The sequence below is a fragment of the Haliotis rufescens genome, unplaced genomic scaffold, assembly GCF_023055435.1.
Source record: "Haliotis rufescens isolate VD_foot unplaced genomic scaffold, xgHalRufe1.0.p SCAF_46, whole genome shotgun sequence".
Lineage (NCBI taxonomy): Eukaryota > Metazoa > Mollusca > Gastropoda > Lepetellida > Haliotidae > Haliotis > Haliotis rufescens.
The window spans coordinates 2369407-2396788 of record NW_025964179.1 but is presented as its reverse complement, the minus strand read 5'-3'; the positions used below and the strand labels follow the sequence as shown (position 1 = coordinate 2396788).

General features: G+C 40.1%; 1 protein-coding gene across 1 annotated transcript in view; it reads left to right on the top strand.

The window, feature by feature from the left end:
* Window positions 1–1127: 1127 nt before the first annotated feature.
* The window catches only part of LOC124141603 (ATP-dependent translocase ABCB1-like), a 38697-nt gene continuing 12442 nt past the window's right edge, over window positions 1128–27382 (top strand). Inside the window, exons 1-13 of the mRNA XM_046509631.2 lie at window positions 1128–1315; window positions 16227–16584; window positions 18384–18526; window positions 20326–20574; window positions 21390–21561; window positions 21838–21962; window positions 22604–22775; window positions 23266–23490; window positions 24833–24958; window positions 25391–25594; window positions 26020–26190; window positions 26539–26700; window positions 26887–26914. Of these exons, the coding sequence (XP_046365587.2) occupies window positions 16354–16584; window positions 18384–18526; window positions 20326–20574; window positions 21390–21561; window positions 21838–21962; window positions 22604–22775; window positions 23266–23490; window positions 24833–24958; window positions 25391–25594; window positions 26020–26190; window positions 26539–26700; window positions 26887–26914 (2008 nt within the window). The 5' untranslated portion in view covers window positions 1128–1315; window positions 16227–16353. The remainder of the gene's footprint in view (window positions 1316–16226; window positions 16585–18383; window positions 18527–20325; window positions 20575–21389; window positions 21562–21837; window positions 21963–22603; window positions 22776–23265; window positions 23491–24832; window positions 24959–25390; window positions 25595–26019; window positions 26191–26538; window positions 26701–26886; window positions 26915–27382) is intronic.

The window sequence follows — 27382 nt, the reverse complement described above, 5'->3', positions numbered from 1 at the left end:
GCAGTAGAAGTAGAAGTAGTAGTAATACTTATATCTATATATTAATCGGCATGTATCCATTATTCCTCGAAAATTATCGCCATATTTATCAAAACATTTCCGATATGATATGTTTACTCAAATTCATAGCCATAAGATTTTGCAGTTTCCATTTGTTTTATCTGTGATATTTGATGATGTTTCATGTTATCTTCGAATCCATGCTATACTACTGTTATTTATATGCAAATACTGAAATACTTGGGGCAGTCGGGTAGCCCAGTGGTTAAAGCGTTCGCTCGTCACGCCTAAGACCCGGGTTCGATTCCTGACATTGATACAATGTGTGAAGCCCATTTCTGGTGTCCACTCACTCACTCACTGAAATACTAGTGTGTAGTTCCCACTGTGAAGGAATTCTGCAGAATGAAGTATTTTTGTTCCATCATTTTATTTGTTAATTATCCGGAGCAGTATGTTAATATATCGATGATGATGCAGAGTCGGAGCTGATGAAACAGATGTAACCGGGGATGTTCATAGATAACACAGGTCGTTGTATGTAAGGAGGATTTATTGAAGACGGTCAGAACAAACGCCCGGAAACATATACTTACAAAAATATTCCGCTGAAAGCAGCGCTGTAGAATAAGGCGGCTATACGGGTTTATTTAATTTAATGTAACATAGTAGAAGGTCAAAACATCATTTCATTGCAAAACAGTATATGTACAGTAAACCACATTTATAACGAACTGTTTTTGATCCCGTCCTTTTGCTGTATAGGTATATGCTTATAATGAACTATGGTCATAACGAACTAAATTAGTTTCACCTTTGAGTTTACTGTATACAAAATAAAGAAGACACACACACACACACACACACACACACACACACACACACACACACACACACACACACACATATATATATATAAATATATATATATATATATATAACACTGCCACACAGACATATGTTACATCATCTTTATGATCTTTCAATCTTTGTAACAGGTCCTGCTTAAACTAAGTACAGATATCCAACTCGATGTGGGATTGACGCTAAGTCAATACAGCCTTGCATACCTGCTGGACGGGTTAAAATATAGGACGGTCACCCCAAACCTGCAGACAATCATGGCAGGGTTCACCAGCTTTTCGGGCTGCTTCATTTTCACTAAACGTTTGCTCATGCGCAATGTTACATTGACAAGGTGGTATCCTGGCTCAGACAGATTAATACCATGTGCAACCCCTGGGAGACACACAGCGACTACCTTCATGTGTTGATTACACGGAGGCTGTGGTATTTTATTTTCAGTTGGCACACTGTGAGTATGCTTATATTTATTTTCCAACCAACATTAGATGTTAATCAAGGGGTGCACGTTATATCTATATTGGAGTTATCACATGAAAGCCGAACTGTCGTAGAGTGGATTGTAATAACGTGTGTACATTTAAGATGTGTGTACTTATATTTACTTAATAACACACCTAACAATTACATTATCGAAGTCTTATTAATTATTCATGTTATTTTTTTTAATTAGTATCCTACTACATGTATTTGGTACCTACACAATCCAACCATAAACAAATGTTTGTTTGTTTGTTGTTTAACGTCGCATTAAGCAATGTTCCAGCTATATAACGGCGGTCTGTAAATCTGTAAATCGCGGTCTGTAAATAATCGACCAGACAACCCAGTGATTGACATCATGAGCATCGATCTACGCAATATAAACCGATGTAAATTATAATTATTCAACATGATAAAAATAAATTGTAAAGTTGATTTTAAGTATATTTGAGTAAATCATGCATGTAATTCTAGAAACTATCCCTCTCACTGCCTCATAATATGAATTCAATGCAGTCCGGGTGTAGTGATGAGGGATGAGTGTGTGTGTGTGTGTGTGTGGGGGGGGGGGGGGGGGGGGGGGGGGGTTATAGGTATAAGGAGATGACACATCATATTCTGCGCCACCATTTGACCTACATTTAATCATCACATAGCCCAAGGACACCCGAATGGCAACAAGCTCGGCGTTTGAATACCTCAGTCAATACAGCTTTAACCCCATAATGCCTGACAATACACACGGTGAATAGATACACATCTGCACCCTGAGGCAATGGCGTATGAAAGGTCAATGTACGCTTGGTTGACCACCTGTAATAAAGGACGCCATATTATTACTTGTAGTCAAATTGGCCCATTGAATACGTTGGTATAACACGTATTCTTTGATCGCCCTAATACTTCTGTCACAAGTATCAAATAGTTTTCACTTGAACCATTATAGAGATAAAACGATGCTTGCTTGTGATATTCAATTACGTCAGTGGGCTATACATCCCGCATTCCCATACGTGATACTGATATCCTTAGAAAAGCTTGTCTCAATGTCCGCGTATTTGATGTGAAGTCGTCCATGACATGATTAGCACCAGACCAGCCAACAGGGTGTGTGTGAAGAATAGTGAGTGAGTGAGTTGGGTTTAACGCCGCTTTTAACAGTATTACAGTTATATCACGGGGTGTAAGCATACTGTGTAAGGACAGCCCGAAGTGATGCAGGTCTCAGACGTTTACAACTGCGGTGAAACCCACGAGCACGGGTACGGTGCTGACAAACCTAGAAACATAATCGGGGCAAACCAAGATTCGAACTCTCAATCTTAGGTTTCTGGCGTGACCAATGGACGCAACTCTGAACAGCGAATAGCGGCGCCTAAAACGACTGGGCCAACCGTGCCCCCGTGTGAACTATAACGGAACCATAAATTATCTCTGTCTGAAGCATCTTCGTCTTTCTTAATAGTGATGAAAATCATAAGAAAGTATGCAACCCGTATGCACACTTATATTTGGAAGTAAGCTATGTTTATGCACCTGCAGTTCTGAATTAACGTGGGTACAATGTGTGAAGCCCATTTCTGGTGTCCCCCGCTGTGATACTGCTGGAATATTGCTAAAAGCGGCGTAAAACTAAACTCACTCACTCTGAATTAAAGTGTAAGCTCCAGACCAGCACAAGGACATTACTATAACTAAAAGTCTGGGTCTCAGTAAGTATTGTCAGTATTAGCTATGTTGGTTTTTCCTGCACACGTCAGAGAATGTTAATCAAACACACTGACTGTCAATGACGTGACATGGATTGGTATGGAACGGTGGCCTTAAACCTTGTGTTTAAGGTAACAACGACCTTAAAGGGACCACTAAATATATTTCGTAATACCCGTAGTTCGTTATAAGCACATACACAGCATATATACATCAAATGGACGGGGCCAAAAAACAGTTCGTTATAAGCGTGTTCGTTATAAACGTAGTTTACTGTATAAGAATGTATATACCATTATTAACGAGTTTAGGATTCTATTTATTACTTGCCGATAATAATATATGTTTTGAATACACTGTCGTGTGTGAATAGGCAGCCATCAACGCGATCCAAAGCTTACTCCAGTTGAGTTTAAGAAAACAATACTTCCAACGGGTCATTGTCGATACTTATTCATGTAATGCAGTACAACGGCCCATCTTTAGAATTCAGGGGTCCGTTGCACAAAGCTATCGTAGCGCTAAGGTTATCCATAACTCCCATATACTTAGACCTACGACTGTCGTTGCGCTAAGATTGCCTTTTTGGAACGCGTCCTGCACCAAAGTTTACAATCAGGTCACAATGCCCTATGACGTAATTTGTGGATTTTGTTGCACGATCCACCATGTGACGTCAGCCTAGCAACAGGGTTACTGGGGTCATCGCGGTCGCAAGACCCAGGGATATTGGGAGTTTTTAGTAGTGAACTAGTTCCCGCAGTACATAAGCACGCGCTTTTACTGTGTGTGTATACAACCGTGTGTATTAAACGGGTGACTTCTTCACGGGTGAGTAATAAATATGTCCGGTTTAATGTTTGTTTTTTTACATACATATATGACTAGTCGTAAATATATGTGACGTGCTAGAGAGTTTTGTTTAAATCAAATGTTTACTATTACTATTACCAGGGGTATCATATTGCACGTCACCTGATCCATTGACTGGGTTAATAATGTAAGCGCCATGAGCACACGAGCTGGTATGGAGTTTGGCGCAATTATTATTTACAGATTAAAATAAAAAATGCAGTAAAGAAGGTTTGGGTGATCCTGGCACAGTCAGGCTGGTTAGGCTCATCATCAGCTCAGGGCCCTTGCCCCCTCTACACGCAGTTCAGACAGCAAATGGGACTTCTCCCAGTCCCACCCAGCCCAGTCAAACCCACCCATAGCTTTTCGAAGGATGTGAAGACTCCCAACACTGCAGCCTTCTGCATTACCCAGATTGTCAGAAGGACTTTATTCCTGGTTGAAAACCCGAGTACTCTCCCAATGTCAGTCAACAGATTGGGAGGTACCAAACCTAAGGCAACGAGAACTATGGGGAGTCGGACAACTTGGTACTTGCAATTGGGATGCAAGCGTGACATTTCGAAAGCGAGGTCCCCATATTTGCCATGTTTTTCCTCAATCTTGTCAATCACATTACTGTCAAAAGGGACAAAAAATTCAATTATATAAATGATCTCATTGGATTTATCAAAAAAGACAAGATCAGGTTTGTTGGCCTGGATGTGTCTGAGGATATATACGGGCCTATTCAAAAGGATTTTGTATTTATCATTTTCCATGACGCCCTCTACATATTCCGGGTCGTACCATGGATGGACCTCTGTGTCAAAACCACAAGCATGACGAAGACGGTAATAAAATGAGTGCCACGAGTGACATAAACATAAACATATTATTTCAAAAGTCTCTTTATTTATTATGTTTCTTTAAACGTTTTTCATGATCTTACTGTGTGTCATTGTGGTAGACGGAATATTTCCGGCGAAAGGTGTCATTTCACGCCAGTCAGGTATCGGTTTTGTATTTGGCTCCTGAGAGATTCTAGGGCTTCGGCCCCGCCCCACACTGTAGCACATGTACCACATGTGGCCTCTCCTTGGGCAGGTGACTTTGTTCGAATATGGACCTCTGTTCGCCCAGCAGTGAATGGGTCCCTGGTAGGATGAGATGGTACGTACATGTACCTTCCAGCGCCTAAAGGGCAGTTTGGGTTGAATACTTCCCAGGGAGATGAGAATGATTCTTGAGTGCGCATTCATCCAGTGACCAGGGTAATAGTAGCGCTTTGCGCATGCCCCTTAGTGTGGAAATATGCGTAATATAAATAGACTATTATTATAAACATATCTATAAATATGTTTCTATGTTTCATTACTAAATCTTTTAAAAGTCGTATCTGATAAGTCGATATGTTTATTAGCCCGAACATCAACCTACATAGCAATTGTGATTCACTGAACAAACTGTCTCAATGTCTGTCATGCATGACGATAGAAACGCTCATTAACTGTGCTCTGTCAAGGTATGCGCACAGTGATATGAGTTGATAGCAGATGGTGAATTTATATACGTAATTATACAAACTATTGCACTTAGTTCATTGAAGCATATATAGGTATGCATATCATTAGCAAACACCACTCGTGGTGTGCGTAAAAAAGATGATTTGGAGAAAAATACTATTAAAATACTGTCGGAAATGCTAGAAAACTGCTTTTCTGGCTTCATTTAATATATACGAGTTATAGGACTATGATAAGAGCAAAGATCAAAATAACGCGAATTGACCTAATCTAGCCTGTCCTAACTGACATTGTGATTACCCTTAAAATATGCGTTTACAGATTATATGATGATAAACTTGTTGTGTTGTCGTGCATGGATGACGTGGCCTATAACCTGTGGTAATTACCTAGCTAACAGCTGTCCCGAGGTGATGACCTCACACCGTCCCTGCATTCTCCCAGGTGCAAATGTCACCGAGTTGGGGGTGGTCTCAAAATATTGCTGTACTTAATTGACATGCATTGATGGGGTAGCAATTTAGGATATGTACTGCATTATATTTGCTAGGAAACATGATGGACTAGTTAAGAGCTATGAAACGGGATGAGTATTGGAAGGTTACGGTTTTGGAATCCAGACGTATTTGTTGTTCTACAGATGGTTTCTTGAGGTAGCATTTATCTCTGCTGATGACGTATATGAATCTGTATCGTCGCTTTCAGACTACTCGTGATTTGGTATCTGATTCCCGGACGTTATATTAACTGGCGATACCCATGACAATGACACTGACGTTGTTAAATGGGCAATAGCTGAAGTTCCAACCAGTCTATGAACACATCACTTCCTAAAATCACGAGTTTTCTTTTTCGCCTCGAAAACTAGCACACAAGCATCAATAAGACCCATATCATGGGTTGCAGCGTGCAAAACAAGGACACGATTACCTTCACCCCATGGTACCATTGGCGCTTTTTGTCCATCTGCAGATAGCTACATGTAGTCAGGGGAATGATTCATCAAGGTAAATAATCTAGTTATGAATGGTTGGGAGATAATGTAACCTCATGGACAGGATGGAATATTTTCCCTGAAAAGGGGCGGTCGGGTAGCCTAGTGGTTAAAGCGTTCGCTCGTCACGCCGAAGACCCGGGTTCGATTCCCGACATGGGTACAATGTGTGAAGCCCATTTCTGGTGTCCCCCGCCGTGATATTGCTGGAATATTGCTAAAAGCGGCGTAAATTCATACTCACTCACTCCCCTGAAAAGTGCTCGGTCATCGCCACCCGCAGTGTATCGAAATCCCATCTCTTGGAGAGCAATGGTTAGTGCAGTCCGGGAAACATTAATTGTATCTTAAACTCCTCCCACATTCTACTTCAGGTTAGGTTTACCTGCTGCTCATAAAGCTTTACACAATACGCCCTATTACCCTGTATCCTTTTACGTCCCAGTTTTGTTTTTGAGACCATCCCTATACCTGTTTTTTTTTCTTATCATACCGTAGACTTGATGGTATGAATTGATAACCCCATAGCTTGGGCAGTTCGGTAATTCACCCTATCTAAATTAATAAATGGTTTCCCTCTATCTCTCTAAAGTGTAAAGAACTTGTAAACATTTCCCAGGACAGACTCCATATCGTGTACCATGGTTATGGCTATGCAAGTGTAATGTGACATGCATCATGGGAGCAATGTCAACAAAACAAACGCAGCGTCTTTTTGTCATTTTAGAAGATGCACATCTAGAATTTTCTCAAAATGATTTTTTTGTGTGGATTAGATGTTTTATGAAGACTACATTATCATCATCATAACGGAGTCACGTGCGCATATTTCTATAGTCCATTTCAGACTGCTATCATTGGACTAAGAATAAATGTGAACTTCCTGTTTTCGTTCGAATTTGTCTCGTGTAAACTTGCCGATAGGACTTCTTGTGACTGAAATACTTCAAACCACAGCTAGGGCGATCGGTAGTTACTCGATATTTCAAAAACAACAGTATATGAAAAATTATATCCTTTTTAAACAGGCAAAAATCAGTTTTCTACCATTTCCGACAGTACGTTAGTGCCTCTAGAGTTTCGTTAGTACAGGACTAAGGGGCTAGTGTGGCGTCTAACCAGCATGTTCCAAGGAATCATGTATTATCTATCAGCGGCTCCGTGGTCGAGTGTATAAAGCGTCTGCCCAGAAGTCAGAACAAACGCCCCTTTGGGGGAAACTGGGGGACGAACTGAATTCACAAAGGGCTGATCTGATTATGACTATGGTGACCGCAATTGTAAGGGTTAGTGGTTCCTTGGGCACGCCAGAAACCTATGATTGTGGGTTCGAATCCCGGTTCTCCACGATTATGTTTCGAGGTTTGTCAGCACCATAACCGTGCTCGTGGGTTTCACCAAAGTGGTAAACGTCTGAGACCTGCATCACTTCGGAATACTGTTAAAAGCGGCGTTAAACCCAACTCACTCACTCACTCCCTGCATGTGTGAGTGAGTGAGTTGGGTTTAACGCCGGATCACGTGTGAGTGAGTGAGTAAGTATGGCTTTACGGTGCTTTTAGCAATATTCCAGCAATATCAAGGCTGGGGACAGCAGAAATGTCTTCACGCATTGTACCCATGTGGGGAATCGAACCCGGGTCTTTTGTGACTTGAACCGCAAAGCTACCCCATCAACATAAACACAAAGCAAAGGACGGTTGTGGTTACTCAAATTGTAGTTTCTGGTGCGCTTTTATTTGTTCGTTTGTTTGTTGTTTAACGCCGCACTCAGCCATATTCCAGCTATATAACGGCGGTCTGTAAATAATAGAGTCTGGATCAGACAATTCAGTGATTGACATCTTGAGCATCGATCCATGCAGTTGGGATACGCTAACATGCATCAACCAAGTCAGCGAGCCTGACCACCGGATCCCGTTAGTCGCCCCTTACGACAAGCCTTGTCGCCTTTTACGGCAAGCATGGGTTGCTGAAGACCTATTCTACCTATTCGATCCTCACGGGTCAACTGGTGCGCTGGTGAAATGCTAGGTTAGCATTATGAACATGGCTAATCAGGAGTAAGCTGATTTGAACAAAGAAAAAACACACTGGAGTTACTGAAAATGTCTATATGGCGCCCAATCATAAGAGTTGAATTAAAGAAAACTCAACACAGGTGTGAAGTTAATATTCTGCTGAAACTGTAAAGTTTATTAAATTTAATGGACGCCTCGTGGTCTAGTGGTAGAGCGTCCGCCCGGAGAGCGGAAGGTTCGAGGTTCGATCCCTGGCCGCGTCATATCAAAATACGTTAAAAGATGGTACTTGTTGATACCCTGTCTGGCGCTCGGCTAAAACAAGGACTGGTCGGCTCGGAGTCAGTATACTGTGTCTGAGTGGGGTAATCATGTTAAACTGCGGCATGTTATCTCTGTGAGCTAGCACTTTAAACCGGCATCAGTCCGGACTAGTACTAGTTGCCACAGACACACACAGACACACGTGCATGCACGTCGCTATATACGTGCAATAATCTTGGACGCGGCGTTCAACCCCATTTCACCTACTAAATTTAAAACAACACAGTTAAATGTTAATACATCATTTCAATACAATATATACAAATGTGTAAAATGTAGGAAGCACACATATACACAACACTGCAACAGCTCTTGCGTGCTTTTGGCATTGGGGGAATAAAAATATCAATCTTTATTTCACGTACTGAAGAGGCCACAGGCCTATAGTACAATTTGAAGAATATACAATTTTATACAATTTATGTACATATCTCACCAAATCACCTCACGTCATTCCACATCGCATATCAACACAGTCACATAATTTCACACATACAGTACAATACCATACCCTGTAATTTCATAATTTCTATTTTAACATGTCACAACTTGTTATATCATACAAATATTCTATAACATCATATCATATTGTATCATTACTATAAGATCATACTATATAGTATTATTTCATATACCATTATCATATCATAACATACCATACATACCATCGTACCATATATCACACCTATATTATATCACATTTCAACATGTCATATCACACAACACATTAGCAATTTCATAGCTTGTCCCATCATATCCTATCATATCATACCATATAATGCCATGTCATTCCATGCCAATTTATATCATATCAATCAATCAATATTTATTCAACACTGGAAGACCGCAAGCCATATAATATGTACACTAAAAAACAGTATTTCTATAATACACAATTTCTATAATACACATAACATATTGCATCATATCCTCTCATGTATCATATTACACCACAACACTTATCATATCATATCACATCATGTCATGTCACATCATATCATTTCATATACATATAACTATACTAAACCATTTGTAATATCATGTCCCACAATATCATGTGACAGCCTTATAGTTTAATACCATTTCTAACTCTTTTGTTTGTAGTTTATTCAGATGGCAAATATCTAAAAATATGTACTTAATGTATATACACAATAGTTTCCTAATACCAAGCAGCTAAGATTATTCTTTCATAAGGTTCTGTCGGTATAAAGAGGCATAATATATGTACATGGAAACATTTTGTAAGATACTTCTTTTTGCGTTTGACAGCAGTGTAACAAATTTAATAATATTAGGGTACCTGTAATAATAAGCTTGCAGGTATTCTTCTCTTAGGTGTAAATACACTGGACATACAAGTAAGAAATGAAATTCATCTTCTACTGAGTTTAAACTACATAGATTACAGATTCTTTCTTTCTTCACGAGGAATGTTTACATAGCGCCCTGTTTCTATTAAAAGGTCGTGAGAAGAACATCTAAAACGTGAAAGAGCCGTTCGAAATGTTTTTAACATTAACTTTTGATAAATAATCTTCCATAATTATTTCTGATTTAAACATTTTGTAATAAAAGCACTTGTTTGTTAGAGTCAATGATGCATATGCAGTCCAAGATTGTAAATAAATATCCTTTAATCTCTGGGTTAATGAAAGTATAAACATTGTTTTGGAATACACATTTTGGTTTTGCCAAATATCACCAAAGCCACAACTGAAAAGTAATTCTCTAACATCTGTAACCCAGTTTCTTTTCCCATTATTATCATAAACTATCATCATATTATAACACTTTTTTGGCAATCTATATGAGGGCATGTCAATAAGTCTCAGCCAGTATTTAATAACTTTTATATTTGAATATACATAGAGAGGGAATCTTCCACATTCTCCATACACCACCAAGCTGGAAGTGTTTATTTTAACACCTAAATACTTTTTGCAAACATATAAATGAATCTTTTCTATGGCATCAAAGTGCTGTAAACCCCAGACTTCTGCCCCATACAACAAAATGGGGAGTATCTTTATATCAAATATTTTAAAAAAAGATTGATGAGAAATGGTTTCTAAAACTTTCAAACTCTTATTGATACTTACAAAGACCTTTCTTGCTTGTAAAGCAGCTTGATACAAATGTTTATGCCATGACAAGTTTCTACTGAAGTAATTAAACACCAAGATATTTATAAAATCCTGTAGTTTCTATTTTTTGTCCTTTAAAGGACCAATATTCTTTACTTGCTGAATGACCTCCATTCTTAAATACCAAAACTTTTGTTTTACTCATGTTTACTGTTAGCTTCCATTTATTGCAGTAACTTTCAAGTTCATTAATTTGACACTGCAGTCCTTTGATTGTTGATGAAAAGAGAGCAATATCATCTGCAAATAAAAGTAAAAATATCTGTGTAATATCTGGATGGAGCCGAACACCATAATTACAGTTGGTATTTATTTGTACAGCCAGTTCATTTATGAAAAAAGTAAAGAGAAATGGGCTTAAGATGCATCCTTGTCTTACTCCTAACTGACTAATAAATGTTTCTGAAATCTCATTATTGTTTCGCACACACACCTTAATATTCTCGTAAATGCTACCCAATAGTTTGTTCATCTTAAAGCTGAGGCCATGTGATCTTAAAAGGTTCCATAGTTTATGTCTCTGCACTGAGTCAAATGCCTTGGCAAAGTCAACGAAGAGCACATAAAGTTTCCCACCCTTGACACTGAGGTATTTGTTTACTAAAACTTGAAGGATAAAAATGTTGTCAATAGTTGAATAGCCCTCTCTAAATCCAGCTTGTTCTTCATTGATTTTGTTGAGGGTGTCTGCCCAAAACACTAACCTTTTATTTATTAAAACTATTGTTTGTGAATAGTTTACCAAATATACTTAGCAGTGAAATACCTCTGTAATTGTTTATATTATTTAGATCACCTTGTTTATGTATTGGCACAATTATCCCTATTGACCATGCATCTGGAAATGTTCCATTTTCTAATATAACATTAAATATAAGTTCAAGGTAAGGTACAATGATATCTGAGGAATGTTTAAAAAACTCGGGAATAATCTGATCCATTCCTGGTGATTTGTTGCATTTAAGATTGTGAAAACTCTCTAAAATCCCATCTCTGGTAATAGGGGAATCCAGTATATCATTTGCAAACCAGTATCTGTTTGAGTCTGAATATTATCTTGTGACTCCTGGAACTGATTTTCAGGGCTCTGATCAGTATCTGTGAAAGTAAATAATTCTTTAAAGTAGATGTACCAATCCTTAATGTTGATATTATTTGCCTTTTGATGTTTGCTTAGACTTTTCAGTTCTGACCAAAATAGTTTAGAGTCATGAATGTTATTTTCTAAGGATTGTTGCTTATCATGTAAATATTCTTGTTTCTTTTCTTTGCACACAGCTATATATTTGTTTCTTATGTTATGATATTCTCTAAGTGAGTCCTTATCTTTACATCTCCTGAATTTATTGAGTGCCCTACATCTTTTCTTTTTAAGACCCTCACATTCTGCATCATACCATTTACACAATTGATTAAGCTTTGGATTTCTAACCTTTTTTTGCATGTCTGAGCCCGCTAATTTCAAGGCATCCACTAAGTAATTAATACTTACATCAATATTGGACAATGCTGTGTTTACTGATTTATCAAGTAAATCTTGAACTTGGTCAGAAAAGAGTTGATCTCTAAAATTTTGTGATTTGTCAATATCCCAGACAAACTTGAAAGATTTAGTAGCCTGATCATTCCTTTGTTTTGGGGGTTGGTGTGTTTCATGTACTCTTAATGTCATAGTAACTGGAAGGTGAACTGAATCTGAGCGAGATTCTACACCAAAGTCTGCAACATTGTCAAATAATGGAGAAGAGGCTATAATATAGTCAATTACACTGGTACCATTTACACCAATAAAAGTAAAGTCACCGACATTTTTATCTCTACCACATCTTCCATTCATGATATGAATATTCAGAACTGAACATAAATCAGTTAAACATTTTCCAAAGCTGTTTAAAACTCTATCTAGAGAAAAGCGTTCAAGATTGAAGTAATCCGATATAAGATCAGACATGAAGTAATTATGGTTTTCAGTATACTCTATTATGTCATCTTCAACAAAGTCAGATTTAGTTCCAGTTCTGGCATTGAAATCACCACCACATAATACATGTACATCATCAAATTCTGATAATATTGTAAGTAGTTTCTCTTGAAAAAGAGTGACACCATTTGTGCAATTAGAACTGAACTTATCATACCACGAGGAACTCTCTGGGTGTATGTACACACAAGCATAAAGCAAATCTAATTCTGTTCCAAAAAGTTGTTTGTCAAATAGTAGGAAAATTGCATTTTCAGAAATTTTTGTCCATTTTACATATTTAGACAATTCTTTCCTAGCCATAACTAAAATGCCACCAGAAAGTCTGCCATAAGATGATAATTTATCTGCCTCTTTGTTAATGATTTCATAATTTTGAAAAAACATTACCTAAATTGAGATCCTTACACCATGTTTCTGTAATTCCAATGATGTCAAAGTTTTGTACATAGCTACAGAAGTCAGAGTCACTTAATTTACTCCATATTCCAGAAATATTCCAAAATATAAATTTCACAAGATTTTCCTTACTTACAGGTTGATTGTCAAATAGGTCCACAGATTCTTGATGAAGCGTCCTACAATCACTAGAAGTATGTACATTGTCTCTTACTCGGCCCTGACCACACCCCTAGCTCGACTGTCCCCCAGAGGCAGCGTGAGAGTAGGATCTAAGCTGTCGCCTGGGAGGTTTGTCCTGCTGGGTGATATTATCCTGTGAATTCTGTACACTGTCCTCCTTAGGTTCCTCGACGAGCTTATTCCCTTTGTAGTAGTATCTAGTGTTAGGGTTCTCACTACGAAGCTTGTACAGTTCCTGTCTCTGTTGGTTTGACAGGTCATTGGCGATTCCTATCCCATTCTGTTTCAGTACACTCCTAAGTTTCACTGAGTGCCACTTGTCTTCCCAGTGGCACATGCGCACGATTATAGGCCTGGTTTCATTGGAGTTTTTTTAGGAAATACGGTGGGCCCTCTCAATGTCTCAGCACAAGCGGAGTCAGACCCTTTGTTCTCCTTGCTTCGTTCAAGATTTCCAGCACCTTGTTCTTACTTTCTGTGTAGGTTTCCTTGTGTCCCTCGACCTCAGGTACTCCGTACAACACCACGTTGTTACGTCGACCTCTTCGCTCCTGGTCCTCGACACGAGATTCAAGAACACCAACATAATCCTCCAAACGATCAGTTCTTTCTACGAGTGTATCGATGTCCAGTCGTAAAATCTCTTGTTCCGCTGCACTGTTCTTGACCTCTTTCTTCAGATCTGTTACTTTCGACATCAGATATTCTATATCCTTCTTCATCGAGTGTATATCTTTTGACAGCCTTTCCTCTGATTCCTTTATTTGTCTCATGATAGCCGATTTCATATCCTCTAATTCCTTACCAGCTGGACCTGGGTTCAATTCGACGTCTCCGGCTAGGTGAATCACTGATGGGAAGATAGTCATACCTGGGACGGTATACAAGTCGAGTGTCGCCTGAATTCGCCATGTAAACAATGGTGACGTCACACATGAGGATTGATCGCACAAGATTCCTTTCGGACACAAAGACGCTGGTGGAATCCATGAAAACTCCAAATTATGCACAAAACATCCTAAGAACGATCCAGCACATGCTACTGTGAGAATTAGCGATCCACATAGTAGAATCCTGTAAGCTGTGTCCATGGTCGGTGTCCACTCACAAGTCGGGTCGTAGGGTAACACAGTTCCGATCTGTCTCACACCTTTCGGGGGCACAAATCTTCGGATCCTGGCTCTCCAAACGTCGACTGGGATGCCCATGATGGTCTTCTGCAAGTTTCGTCACAGTGTGTCTGTTTTTTTTTGTAGTAAATATCAATTTTCGGGTGAGCGTGAAATGGGCGTGTATGCTTATCAAGTTCATTATTATGGGGGAATAAAAGAAGGACTAGTCGGCTCGGAGTCAGGATACTGTGTTTGAAGGGTATCCATGATCAACTGCGGCATGGTATCTCACTGACACTGTGACATTAGCCCGGACAAGTGCAGGCACATATATTTGTACTGTAAATCGTATGCTTTGGTGCGAAGACATGCATCATCACTATGTGACAGTGATTCATGAACACATGCTCATGACGTAGTCGGAAACGTACAATCGACTCTCCTGTTAGCGGAGTATGAATATAAATATAAATAAATATAAATATGTTTTATCGCTTTTATTTATCCAAGGAGCCGACAGTACATAAACTTCATGTCTCAAGACGGAAGACAACCACGGATGTATAAATGATCCTCGTGCTTCAGCTATAATAGGTCATGGCAATGACTATATTTTATTATTCCACACATGGGACGTGCATACTTTGTTTCTTATAACATCAGTGCATCTAACTAGCTAGTTTACGACATAGATATCGTACAGCAAACATACATAATGGCATGAATGTGTGCATTTTCAGATGAAATGTATATAGTTAATGGTATCTTTAAGACATTTCACATACTTCTGTTTTGTGTGGATACTTTCGTATGTTACTTATATTTGTGGTTTCGCTAAACCGGAAGTAGTTTGCGTTCGACTTGGTTTTGCATCAAATCCATATTTTCTTGCAATTCGTCATAATCAGCTTCCTAAGGATCTACGTACCTCACAGTTTCAAACTTTGTAATCACTTTTAGTTGAAATACTGTTATTGTTTAATGAGCATGTCTTTGCCTCCTTTGCTCGACATCGACTGTCCATTCGTGACCAACTCGTGTTATTCCGGGACAAGCCGAATAGCGACTCGTGCCCCTCTCATGGCCATTTTTGCGACCGTGTTCCGTCTTAGCGCAAACGGGCATACCTAAAATAATTGTCAACTCGTCGCGTTATGGTTCACATATATTTCCCCATATATTATATATATTTCAGATGCAATTTAAAGCACATCTGGACATGCGGAATTATACAGTATGATTGAACACATTTGACTGTGCCTTGGGTATATTTTTAGATGCAAGACATATGTAAAATCAAAAATTATTTCTGAGGGATTCTTTGACGAAGAACTTGAAATCATACGCGCGTTCTGATTGGTTTGTCGTATTTTCGCACATAACATTCATCGGTAGGGGGACGAGTCTTCTTGCAGGTTACGGAAAGAGGCGAGTGGTGACGAATGATCGACTGTCATGCCCGAATTTGGTGACGTCATTATGTTTCGCGTGCGTCTATTGCTTTGATCTCCGTTTTCGTTTATTGAACGACTATAGCTCACTTTCCCGAACGTTCCAGTGATAATGATATTATTTAGAGCGAACATGAGCGTGTCGATTCTGACAATGTTAGTTTAAATCGTTATTGCTCATGCATTTATATTTGCAGGCTTCAAACAGTGGAATCAACAAAGTTTTGTGATTATCAAACGGAAATGTATTACTAACAACACAAGTTTGAATAAAAGGTATAACACATCTGGCATTTAGCGACGACGTGATCCACAGTGAACAAAATGCCGGTCGAACCTAAGTCCCAAGAACCACAACTCTCACTGAAACACAACGGCAACACGTCAAACGGCGACGCTGCTATAAACATTAGCTCGAGTGAAACTGACAAGGCAGCGCCTGGTAATGGAACTCTGCAAATAGAGGACACCACAGCGTCCGATGGGAAACTGACTTCCAAAGATGACAAATCAAAGGACGGTGATGAGGATAAGAAAATATCCTATTTTCAGTTGGTGAGTAGATGTTTGTTTCCTGACATTAGTATATTTGTTATCAATGAAGGAATGCTTGCAGATCCTATAGCTGCAGATAGGAGAGTTTTGAACTGATAATATATGTATTAGAATAAGCGAATGATTCTAGGTAATAGTGATTTCGAACCTTGAATGTGCCACCCCAAACCTGGTTACCTATGTTTTAGTGATTTGAGGCGACTGGCGGGATCGGGGGGAAGTTACACGTAAAAGAGGTATATTTAACACATGAAGGATGAGTGAGTACATGGGTGGCCTGTAGGATACTTTCAGCACTCATCCATCCATCGAGAGGAGATTTTATATAATATAATACTAGTTTCCATAAGTAATAATATCCTCTGCAAAGAGAGTAGACCCGTGAAGATCCGGAGTGGAATAGGTCTTCAGCAACCCATATGCATGCTTGCCGTGAAAGGCGACTATGCTTGTCGAAAGAGGCGACTAACGTTGACTTGGTTGATGCATGTCCTGGTATCCTAATTGCGTTTATCGATACTCATGATATCAATCACTGGATTGTTTGGTCGATTATTTACAGATCGCTGTCCTATAGCTGGAATATTGCTGACCGCGGCGCTTCTTTGAACCTTTCCTAAACGTAGTAGTTCTTTCCTGATATAAGGGGTAGAACGTCATCTCCAATATGTCATCGATCCTTATTGCGTGGATCGATGCTCACGATATCAATTAAACAACGCGTTAAACAACAAACCAACCAACCAATTCAAATATCGAAGGTAGGTGCTTCGCTTCATCTGTCAGCGTTGTACCTAAAGAGGTTGCTTTGTTTGTTGTTTCACACCGCGCTCAGCAATATTCCAGCTATATAACGGTGGTCTGTAAATAATAGAGTCTGGACCAGACAATCCAGTGATGGCAGGCATGGGTTGCTGAAGACCTATTCTGCCCCGGATCTTCACGGATGAAAATTGGATTTGACAAAAGAATGAAGCGTAAACTGAAGTTGCTCTGACCTCAACGATGCAGATTCAACACAACTTCGAGTGCATGCCACTAAAATCTTCTGTGCGTCCAGTGGACGTGCCAGGATACGGGTTTGATGGTTCGAATAACAGATGTCGCCTGATTGTGATCCTTTGTTTGCCATCACAGATCTGTGCCTGTGGGTTACATCAAACTAGCGGGGGCACGGGTGGCCCAGTCGTCTAAGGCGCCGCGATTCGCTGTGCAGAGTTGTGTCCCTTGGGCACGCCAGAAACCTATGATAAAGGGTTCGAATCCCGATTCGCCCCGATTATGTTTCTAGGTTTGTCAGCACCATAACCGTGCTCGTGGGTTTCACCGAAGTGGTAAACGTCTGAGACCTGCATCACTTCGGGCTCTCCTCCCACATTAAGCTGACACGCCGTGATATAACTGGAATACTGTTAAAAGCGGCGTTAAATCCAACTCACTCACTCACTCACTCATCAAACTGGCAAGCGACTTCTACCAACGTGTCTCCTGGGTTTCTAATCTAAACCGCCGTGATACTTCTGAAAGTCTGGTAGCCTTGTGGTGTGAGCGTTCGCTCGTCACGCCGAAGACCCGGGTTCGATTGCCCGCACGGGTACAATGTGTGGAGCCCATTTCGGGCGTCCCCAGCAGTGATATTGCTCGAATATTGCTAAAAAAGCGGCGTAAAACCATACACTCTCACTCACTCTTTACGGCGTAGAACCTAACTCACTCATTATGTTAACGATACAGCTCTGAATATGTAGCAATTTTGTAATTTGAGCATGCATATGTCAGTGAAGTCATTTGTTCTTCAGTTCCGCTACACTGATAAACAGGACGCTATTATGATGTTCATCGGAACGTTGGCGGCAATGGCAGCAGGCACAGTGTTACCGTTAAACCTCATCTTCTACGGACAAGTCATCACACTCTTTGTCGGCGGTACCAGTTCAAACAAGTGCGATTTTATTCATATTAATACATGGGAATTTGTTTTGTGACATTTAATTGGCTTACCAAGCACATTCGTTTGCTTAAATGTTTCCATAAAACGAATAATAGGCTACGCCCACTAACGGATTATTGGCTGGCAATAGATTGGGCGGGGCTTGTTTTGTAGTATTGCCCTGAAGTAAAGTAACTGATTTCGTACTGCTGTCTACAGTTTTTTTGTGTTGATGATTAACAATTCAGTCAGTGAAGTTATTAGTGTTGGGGGGCGGCGTTCGCTCGTCACGCAGAAGATACGGGTTCGATTCCCGACATGGGTACAGTGTGTGAAGCCCATTTCTGGTGTCCCCTGCCGTGATATTGCTGGAATATTACTAAAAGCGGCGATAAACCATACTCACTCACTTCTATAAACACAAACATTTTGAAGACAATTCTTTAATTACACTTAAACTAAAAATAGCAAGGGACCGACCGTTTGACATTCTGGGTGGGCTTGAGGTATTGAAATAAAAATAATTGATTTTTTTATTGTTCCGATCAATGTCGGCGGGGTACAGTGACACGCAATGAACCAAATCATTGAGTCGGACCACCCGAACCTTTTTGACGCCTCTTACCGTGAAGATCCGGGTTAGAATATAGGTCTTCAGCAACCCATGCTTGTAGTAACAGGCGACTATGCTTGTCGTAAGAGGAGACTGATTGGATCGGGTGGTCAGGCTCGCTGACTTGGTTGATGCATGTCATCGAATCCCAATTGCGTAGATCGAAGCTCATGAAATCAATCACGGGCATGAAATAAAGTCTCGCTAGCGTTTGATGACAATGTACATTTGTTATTGATCAATTTGGCACATATTAATTAAACTGAAAATGTCATTAGGAACAGAAATACTCCAGCTATATGACGGTGACTCTCAGTTTGCTGTTTGGTTTGTTTGTTTGTTTGTTGTTTAATGCCGCACTCAGCAATACGGCGGTCTGCAACTTATCAAGTCTGGACCAGACAATTCATTGACTGACATCATGAGCATCGATCTACGCAGTTGGGATCGATGACATGCATCAACCAAGTCAGCGAGCTTGACCACCCGATCCCGTTTGTCGCCTCGTACGGCAAGCATGGGTTGCTGAAGACCTAATCTACCCCGGATCTTCAAGGTTCACCCGTCCCAGCCTCAACCAAGTCAATTTTACAGACCGCCGTCATACAGTTGGAATATTGCTGGGTGTGGCGTTAAACAACAAACAAACAAACTAACCAATTTGAGGGGCAAACGAAACCATGCCTCTCAGTTGATTTTATCATGTATTTGATTTTCAATTGAAAATATATTTGGTTATTATCATATCCAACAAATGGAATTTACTCGCGCTTAGTCAGCACACGACGAATACTTTTATATGGTATTATATATTCTTCTTAAGTATTATTTGCTTTGAAACTTTTAAAAATGAAAAATAATTTTCGCATAATACATAACAGCTGATGGGTATCGTCGATATCTTATCTTTGAAAATCAATTAATGTGCTTTTTTCGACACAAATTTACATTTCAAACATGGTTGGGGTCTTGTGCTTGCAAATTCCTTTCTAACCCCAGTTTGTCATTGAACCAATTTATTTTTACAGACAAGTATCGAGCCTCACATTACTTTTTACAAACTATTACTGGAATGAGAGATGGTCAAATTTAACAACAGTTTTTTAAATTTTCAATTGCAAAACATCAAACTTTCTTTTAGTTTAATAAACTTTAAAAACTATATTTAACCATATATTTTCCTGAACCTCGTTTTCAGCGTGACTGGCCTAAATGTGACAAATCCGTATGCAAATTTAGTTGAACAAACTTCATCAATCGCCATCATATTTGTTGTACTTGGAGTGGTGGCCTTGGTCACCAGTTACCTGGGGGTCGCCATGTGGTCATGGACCTCTGAACGTCAGATTCACAAGGTCCGGGTCCACTTTTATCGATCTGTGATGAAACAAGACATCCCCTGGTTCGACATTCACAAGAGCGGGGAGTTGAGTACCAGGTTCTCAGAGTAAGTTTTTTTCTTTATAGTAAGTGGCTGGATGAATTGGGTAGTTGAGGGAGTTGAGTTCTAGGTTCTCAGAGTAAGTTTTCTTCTTTATAGTAAGTGGCTGGGCTGAACGCTGCTTTCAACATTATTTCAGTTATATCACGGAGCGTCAGCTTGATGTAGAATGCCAGAAGTAACGGTTACCACTTTGGTTCAAACCACGAGCACGGGTATGGTGCTGCCCAACCTGGGAACATAATCAGGGCGCACCTGGGATTCAGAGGTTTTTCGCACGACTAACGAACGACCAGTGCCCCATCCTTGAAAAAGATTTTACTCCACCACGGGTGGTGAGCCTCGTGCTTAAAGCTCGTCACGCCGAAGACACGAGGTCGATCCCCCAGATGGGTATAATCTGTGAGGCCCATTTCTGGTGTCCCCCGCAGTGGTTTTGCTGGAATATTGCTAAAAGCGGCGTTAAACGATATCCACTCAACCACTCACTATTCCACCATGAATTTAGAAAATACCCGATCCCGATACTCAGAAACTTTAAATACCCATAAACAGTTCTGATTGAAACAGTTGATTTGTTGACCGCATAGCCGGGAGGCTTATATTTATAGAAAAGTACTTCTTTCTCAATCCTTGTTGGTAAATTCTCAGAATAGGTCTTATTCTTTAAATACGAACAATTTTAATGTTATTCTTAAACATAACAATGTCTTGTTTCACGATGACGGTCAAAACTCAAATACTAGTTCTCCAATATAGATATAACACACGTTTTCTCAATATATATATATATATATATATATATATATATATATCTTCAGGGATATGCTGCAGATCCATAGCGGGATGGGAGACAAACTGGCGATATTTGTCCAGTGGCTGGCAACCTGGCTGGCCTCTGTAATTATCTCCATCGTCCTGTACTGGAAGCTGGCGCTCGTCGCCTTGTCATTCAGCCCCTTTATTATTCTCATATCTGGAGCCATCATTGGAGTAAGTCTTTGCTTTGTCTTTTTGTTTGTTTGTTGTTTAACGCCGCACCCAGCAATATTCAAGCTATATGATGGCGATGTATAAATAATCGAGTCTGGACGAGATAATCCTACGATTGACATCAGTGCTTTTTTTTATTCAAATCTAATATAGACAGACATGTTCATCAGGTGTTAATCAAGAATGTATGTAAATGTATTGTTTGCTTGCGTTTGTTTCACTTTATATGTACCGTCTCTCCTTTCTTTCATTGCGTCCATGTCCTTCATATTTCAGTATGCTCGGAATGTTACGAAGCAGGAATCAGAGAAGTACGCTAAGGCAGGAGCTGTGGCGCAGGAGGTGTTTGGTTCCATACGGACAGTGCATGCTTTCCAGGGACAGGAGAAAGAGTGCAGCAGGTGCGTGGCGCGGTTCTCTCTGATTGTGTTTGTATGTACACCAGACACATGCTTGTAGTTTGTTTATTTAGTGTTTAACGCCGCACTGAGCAAAATTCAAGCTCTTTGACGGCCGTCTGTAAATAATCGAGTATGGACCAGACAATCCAGTGATTGACATCCTGAGCATCGATCCACGCAATTGGACATAATATCCTGTCACTAACAACAATCTCACTGATGACTTAAAGGTTTACCTCTTTGTGACACCAACGGGTACAGGTATGCTGTTGACAAACCAAGCATCAAATTGCATGTCAAATAGAACCACTGTTTCGTATTTGTTATCCCCCCACCCCCAAACAAAAACAACAATAAAACAGTTTTACATCTGTTAAATGTAATAAACAAGGACATTGTGAGGAACAGCGACTAATCCTGACTAAGATATTGATAAGTGCGGTGTTAAACAACAAACAAAACCAAAAAACCTGACTAAATGTCTTTACATTTGAAATGTAGTCAGTTTGGCTTCTTTGAAATGTATGAAACATCTCACCTGTCTTCGTAAACATAAACATAAACAAACCACGTCAATATTTAATTTGATGACATATGGATATCCTTGAGTGCAATTATAGTATTTAAACTCTCTTCCAAAGGTACGATGATAACCTCATCGAGGCGAAAAGCATGGCAGCTAAAAAGGGCCTGGCTATTGGATTGACGATGAGTGTTTTCTGGATAATCGTTTTCATCGACTTTGCTGTAAGCTTTTGGTATGGCGTCTATCTTCTCCAGACTGAAAGCTTGGACCCCGGCGTTATACTCCCCGTAGGTATCATAGCGTTAGCATTATAAAGAAGACTTGTTATTTTTTGGACAAATAGAGTGTTATCGATGCTTGACAGCTGACTTTATATCACCTAGCCGAGTTCAGTGTGTGCGTTGTTGTGTTAGTTGCTGTTCTTGGTGGAACGAAAATGAGGATAGAAAAATGTTCTACCCTCACCTCACTTGAAAAATGTGCCTAGAAACATTAAATGTTTAGATAACGTGTTTTGATCGATCCAAAAGCCTGATATTCATGTACTGTGGTTGAGTAATTGTTTAAACCAACATATCCAACCGCCCCAAGTCTAAAGAATATTTCAGTGGTTACAATAATAAAGTGCATCAGATGACACCATAGCATGGTTGAAGGGTAATGAAAGAAATTCCAAATACAGCTCTTCACCTCTATTCCTCAAGAGAAAAGCTTACCACACATGTAGAAAAAATTAAGGTAGAAAATGTCAGCAAAAATAATCTATATGTGTTACAGATATTTATCAACATAATGATTGGATCAACGTCTCTGGGCATGGCTTTCCCTTACATGGAGATCTTCTCCAACTCCTTGGGAGCCGCAGGGAAGGTCTTCAGCATCATAGACAATGTGCCTACTATTGATAGTTCATCGGACGAGGGTCTTAAACCACAGGCAGTGATGGGAGACATAGAGTTCCGGAATGTAGGGTTTACCTACCCGACGAGGCCGGACACACAGGTATCTTAATGTCGCAGTCTTCATGCTGATACCTGTTAAATGGAACAGCTTTAGTCCATTGCAATTTGGGTCCCAGGAAGATTGATTCACGTCATTCAAAACATCCATTGTGTCTTCTGAGTTCGTAATATATTTTGTGTTACTTATCTAATAGTCAACAATCACGGTATTATTAGTTTTATTTATGGTCACATTTCACCAGGAAGTCATACGATATTGTCAGCTTTCTCGTGGGTTACATGTCACCAGGAAATCACAGTGATATTGTCAGCTTTCTCATGGGTTACATGTCACCAGGAAATCACAGTGATATTGTCAGCTTTCCTTATAGCAACATTTCACCAGGAAGTCATACGATATTGTCAGCTTTCTCGTGGGTTACATGTCACCAGGAAATCACAGTGATATTGTCAGCTTTCCTTACAGCAACATTTCACCAGGAAATCACAGTGATATTGTCAGCTTTCCTTATAGTCACATTTCACCAGGAAATCATACGATATTGTCAACTTTGTCTTAGGTTACATTTCACCTGGAAGACAGACCATATTGTCAACATTTTCTGGGGTACAATTTCACCAGGAAAACATATGAAATTGTCAGCTTTCCTTATTGTCACATCTCAGCAGCAAATTATAATTATTATGATTCATACGCTATTGTTTGCTTTCTTTATGGTAACATAGCATGCGAGATCATCAGCTTTCATTACCCGTGTGTTCTGCAGTGTTATCTGTTTCCTTTGATCTATAACTATGTATACATTCATTGTAAGTATCGGCAGTTTCATTTACTCCATGACGAGGTACGTTTAATGGATATGTAATATCTACATATACTAAATATTAGTAAGGGTGCGAACTGACCTTTACATTCAAAGTCAAACATTATTAATATAAATATTTACACAAGATTACATGCTTTTGAATTACAAAGGAACCCGTGACGATCCGGGGTAGAATAGTTCTTCAGCAACCTATGCTTGCCGTAAGAGGCGACTAACGTGATCGGGTGGTCAGGCTCACTGACTTGGTTGATGCATGTCAGCGTATCCCAATTGCGTGGATCGACGCTCATGATGTCAATCACTGAATTGTCTGGTCCACACTCAATTATTTCCAGGCCGCCGTCATATGGTTGGAATATTGCTGAGTGCGGCGTTAAACAACAAACAAACAAACAAACACACCGATTAACAAATTAAGTGGCGCCGTCATATAGCTGGAGTATTTCTGTTCCTAATATAATTTTCAGTTTAATTAATATGTGCTAAATTGATCAATAACAAATGTACATTGTCATCAAACGCTTGCGAGACTTTATTTCGTGCCATACTTTGCAGATTCTCAAGGGATTTGACCTAAAGGTACCCCAGGGAAAGGTGGTGGCTCTTGTTGGACCCAGTGGATGTGGCAAGAGCACTACTGTACAGCTTCTGCAACGATTTTATGACCCCAAGGAAGGCGAGGTGACACCCTTACCAGTACCTCCAAATCTAAACCCGTTAAGGTCTGGGCCAGAATAAGTCTTAAGCAGCCCATGCTTGCCGTAACAGGCGACTATGCGGGTCGAAAGAGGAAACTAACGGGATCGGGGGGCCAGGCTCGCTGACTTGGTTGATGCATGTCATCGTATCATAATTGCGAGGATCGATGCTCAGGATTACAAACACTCGATCGTCTGGCCCAGACTTGATTATTTACAGACTGCCGTCATATAGCTTGAATATTGCTGAGTGAGGCGTTAAACAACAAACAAACCTCTAACTCTAGAACCATATCGAACAGTAAACTAACACATATTGAAATACAAAAAAAACTTCGACTATTTAATTTGTTTTCGTACAATAAGCATCGCAATGGATCGAACTGATGTTTCTTGTTGGCTTCCGTGTACCAAGATTCTGCTCGATGGCCATAACACCCGGGACCTGAATATAGGATGGCTACGTCAGCACATCGGCATCGTGAGTCAAGAGCCCGTGCTTTTTGCTACCACAATTGCTGACAACATTCGCTATGGCAACCTGAGCATAGACAAGGCAGGCATAGAGAAGGCGGCCCGAGAAGCCAACGCCCATGACTTCATCACGCAGCTACCGCAGGTGAACATCGACAAAACATCACACATTCATATACTGCCGGACAAAAAAAAAGAATACACTTAAAAACTGGATATGACAAATGATTACAAAAGTTATAAAACGTTACAAGAATTAAAACAGTCACCGAAACATTGCAAACTGAAGGTCCAAAATCCAACTATGATACCCGAACCGAATACAAAACAATCGCATAACCATTTCTTGTTTGTTTATTATTTAGTAGCCGTTAGACAAAGGTGTATATTTTCTTTTATCCTGTAGTTACGTTTAGCCAGGATTGTATAATATTAATACCGAAGCCAATATGAAGAATAAAACTAAACTGTTTTGGCAGTTTAGCATGACCGCAAAAGTGTGTGAAATAAATCTTTTCAAAATTATAAAAGTCTTAGAATTCATTGAAGTCAAATATGTATGATTTACAGGGGTATGACACAATAGTCGGAGACCAAGGGGGACAACTTTCTGGCGGACAGAAACAACGGGTAGCAATTGCCCGGGCCTTGGTTCGTAACCCCAAGATCCTGCTGCTGGATGAGGCGACATCAGCTCTGGATCACGAGAGTGAAGCCATTGTGCAGAGTGCTCTTGAGCAGGTGCGAGTGAGTCTTGTGCAAATCGGGATGATGGTGCTGTCGTGTAGAGCAGTCGAGATCTTACCTTGAGAGTAAAGGCAGGCGGTTCAACGCTCTAGAGCAGATAAGTGAAGCAGTAGTGTACAGCGCTCTGCGGCAGGTGACAACCTGTTACAATTAAGGCCATGAGGCAGAGCTATCGAGTGAAGGTGTAAGGCGTTACCACTTTAGCCATGAAACAGTAATTGTGATTTATTTTGCATTTTTTACACAAATATATCATAAACTATTGCTATATTGAACGCAACGTCATATATGTATTCATATTTCGTATTAATCAGATATATATTTGTTATCTGTTTTCATCAGGCCGAACGAGGGCGCACAACAATTGTCATAGCTCATCGTTTGTCTACCGTTAAGAACGCTGACGTCATTGCCTCTATTAGTCATGGTCACGTGGTTGAACAAGGAACTCATGACCAATTGATAGCAGATGGTGGACTGTATGCCCGGCTAGTCGCGCTGCAAGTGAGTTTCCTTGACAACAAGATTTATACCATGATGACAGGGTGTAGAAGGCCGTCATGATGCACATGTATTGAAGAAAGAAAGTTTGAGATATTTTAAAATAAGTTATAGAACCATAGAGTCTCACAACAACATTCATGGTCTCTAACGGACGACATTGTTATTTGAACTTCCGTTTGTTTACAGACGAGGGTGGAAGAGTCAACAGATGCAGGTTCGTAAAAGTATCAGTAAATGTGTAAAGTGAGTGAGTGTATTTCTGCGCCGCTTTGATATGCATCCCGTGATATGCATTCACATTCACGCTTGTCAGCTTCAGGTAGTAGAATTTCCCGAAGTCATGTCGATCTCAGTCTTTCACCACTTTGGTGAAATCCACCAGCACGGTTGCGGGATGACAAATCTAGACACATCACCAGGTACCCGTAATGATCCGGGGAAGAATAGGTCTTCAGCAACCCATGTTTGCCGTAAGAGGCGACTATGCTTGTCGTAAGAGGCGAATAACGGGATCGGGTGGTCAGGCTTGCTGACTTGGTTGCTGCATGTCATCGTATCCCAATTGCGTAGATCGATGTTCATGATGTCAATCAATGGATTGTCTGAATCAGACTCGATTATTTACAGACCGCCGTCATATAGCTGGAATAGTGCTGAGTGCGGCGTTAAACAACACACAATA